This window comes from Triticum urartu, unplaced genomic scaffold (genome assembly GCF_003073215.2).
Source record: "Triticum urartu cultivar G1812 unplaced genomic scaffold, Tu2.1 TuUngrouped_contig_6732, whole genome shotgun sequence".
NCBI lineage: Eukaryota > Viridiplantae > Streptophyta > Magnoliopsida > Poales > Poaceae > Triticum > Triticum urartu.
Window position 1 is genome coordinate 5,731 of NW_024117517.1, and position 2,597 is coordinate 8,327.

Genomic DNA, 2,597 nt, shown 5'->3' on the forward strand with positions numbered 1-2,597 from the left:
GGTGCCTGCTGCTCAAATCAAAGTTTGTGCTAGCTTAGTTGTTGTTGGTTGTGTTATGCCTAACTTGGCAAGTATTTGTCAACTGGAACGTCGGAAATGTTATTGCAAAGCTCTTATCTGTTATCTATCATTCAGGCCTGTCACCTCCGCATTCCTTTCATATATGATGATGATCATTCCAAAATCCCAAACCATTACTCGCGTCAAAGTGGAATGGAGACAAGTTCAGTTTGCACACACATGTACATATATACGTACTATATAACAACAGAATATGCACATTCTGGTGTTATCTATCCTGCATATTCTGCAATGCATTGTGTGCCAGAGCTGTGCGTTGAAAGAACGGAACTACATACACCACATTTTCAAGACCCGAGTGCTGAAACAAAATCAAAGTGATGCACACACACTTTTGTCTGTTCGTCCTACTTCATAGCCTACTTCATAGCTCATGCCGGATAATTCTTACCTCACTCAGTAGTAACGAACAGAGTGGTAACAAAGAAACAGTGATAATTAAGCTTCCACCAAAAGCATAGACATACTTAGTACTCCCTCCGTCTCATAATATAAGACGTTTTTTGACACTGCATTATGGGATGGAGGGAGTACAACATATACAGCGCACACACATCTTTGGATATAGCATGTTCAACCAGGAACACACGGAATCAACGAGGCACAATGGACCAGGTGACCTTCACCAGCACACAATGGACCAAGTGACCTTCACCAGCACACAATGGACCAAGTGACCTTCACCAGCATCTTATAGTTGCCGCAAGTGATTTTCTCTTCATCATAGTTGCCGCGCTTTGGAGTAAACTCAACGGTGCTAACACCACTGGTAGCAGCAGCAACGGTCAACAGGAGCGTCTCATCAATAGAGACACTGACCACACGGCGCGCTGTTTGCAGGATCCCACCCTCACCAGCTGTTAGCATCCCAGCAAGTTCGCTATCATGTAGCACAATGTCACATGGAAAGCTGCTAGTGCGAGCGACGATTTTCCCATGGAAATCAACAGGTCCCTCGAGGATCCTCGCCTCAACGGTGCCCTCCACCGCATTCCTTACAAACGTGTAGTTCAAATCCAATGTGCTGTGCATGCTGACAAGTTTTTCGGTTTGAACCTGGTATTTCGGTGGATATGAGAGTCTTTTGATGCCATTAATCTCCATTAAGCCTTTGCTAACTCTCTCGTCCTTCACCTTTCTACCATTCACATCCTTGACCTTCAGATCAACTTCAAAGATTATTGAATCACATATCATCAGTCCCCTCTTCGGGCCAGTCAAAACCAACACATCATTCTGCAAAGGAAGTTTGATTAAACACGGTGTTTATTTAGCTCTGTTTCAATGATAAAAGAAGGTTATCAGAATAGATTAATTGCAGTAGCATCCCGATTACTGCTAGAATTAATTGTAGTATTGGTGGTATTTAAAATCAACACTAATTGTATTGGGACTAGTCTTCTTAGATAGTACTTGGCAAAATGTGAACAATTAATATAGCCGTCTACCAGGTTCATTATTAAAATAGGAGTAATATACAAAACATAAAACCATCTTTTTTCTGAAAAATACATATCAAAGAATGAATGGTGTTCCTGCATGAATAAATTCGTATAACATGATGCAAACCACAAGCAGCAACGAAGAGTTATTCACTTGATGAGTAACATAGTTGTGTGCTTCTGTGGCCACGAGGAATGAGGAAACAAGTGCATATATGTCGCAATTACACTTGGGGTAAAACTGGGGAAAAAAAGCTGTTGGATTTACCAATCGGGGTTAGAAACAATAATACCTTGGAGCTGATGTTCTGGCAATCGTCCTTGGCACGCTGGAATAAATAGATGCGTTGGCGATCAAGACTGTCCCTGGCCATGATGGTGCCGTAGACATTGAGCGGGTATCCATAGTCGGAGGAAGAGATCCTGACCGAGACAATATTTGCCGAGTTACAGAACAGGAACCCCTCCTCTGGGAAGACCCTGTTAGTATTGTGCATCGCACCAACAGGTGCTGCCAAAAGAAGAGGAAGAATAAATTATGAATGAGGAACGAGGAATGAATCAAACTAGTCCTCAAAATTAGTTGTCCATCTACTCAGCAGTATCTACTAGCAGAGCTAGCACTAGTCAGTTAGGCAAAACATCATATAGCAATGGAGCATCATTCATATTCAGTTAGGGTTAGGCAAAACATGGATTATGTATGCACATATAAGGGGCGATTTGCATTTAAATTCAGATCAGACACACAGCTAGAAATAGGTTGCCAAACTAAAAAACAAAACTACCCACTGTCGAAAGATGGGAAGGGAAAAGGGGGCGTACACTCCATGTCGAGGTCGAGCGTGGAGTGCTGGAAGCGGGTGTAGACGTAATCGCCTTCCTTGGGGTCGTAGTCGCTGAACCTTGGGTCCAGAGGGTTCGCCCCCTTGTCTTCCTGCTCTTCCTGCTGCTGCTTCTGCTTCTTCCGAGCCCGCGCTCTCGCCCTCCCCTCCTCTCTCGCCGTGGAAGAGGAATAAGAAGAACCGCCGCCGCCGCCGCCGCCGCCGCCGGCCATGGCACGAGGCATCCGGC

At 44.4% G+C, this 2,597-nt stretch overlaps 1 protein-coding gene across 1 annotated transcript; it reads right to left on the reverse strand.

Moving 5' to 3' along the window:
- Nucleotides 1-500: 500 nt before the first annotated feature.
- Nucleotides 501-2,587, reverse strand: LOC125531027. The gene is made up of 3 exons (XM_048695436.1): nucleotides 2,349-2,587; nucleotides 1,817-2,034; nucleotides 501-1,317 (listed from the first exon to the last, which is right to left on the reverse strand). Exons 1-3 carry the CDS (start codon nucleotides 2,578-2,580, stop codon nucleotides 733-735), a joined length of 1,035 nt encoding a protein of 344 aa, XP_048551393.1. The 5' UTR covers nucleotides 2,581-2,587; the 3' UTR covers nucleotides 501-732.
- Between the last annotated feature and the right edge of the window lie 10 nt (nucleotides 2,588-2,597).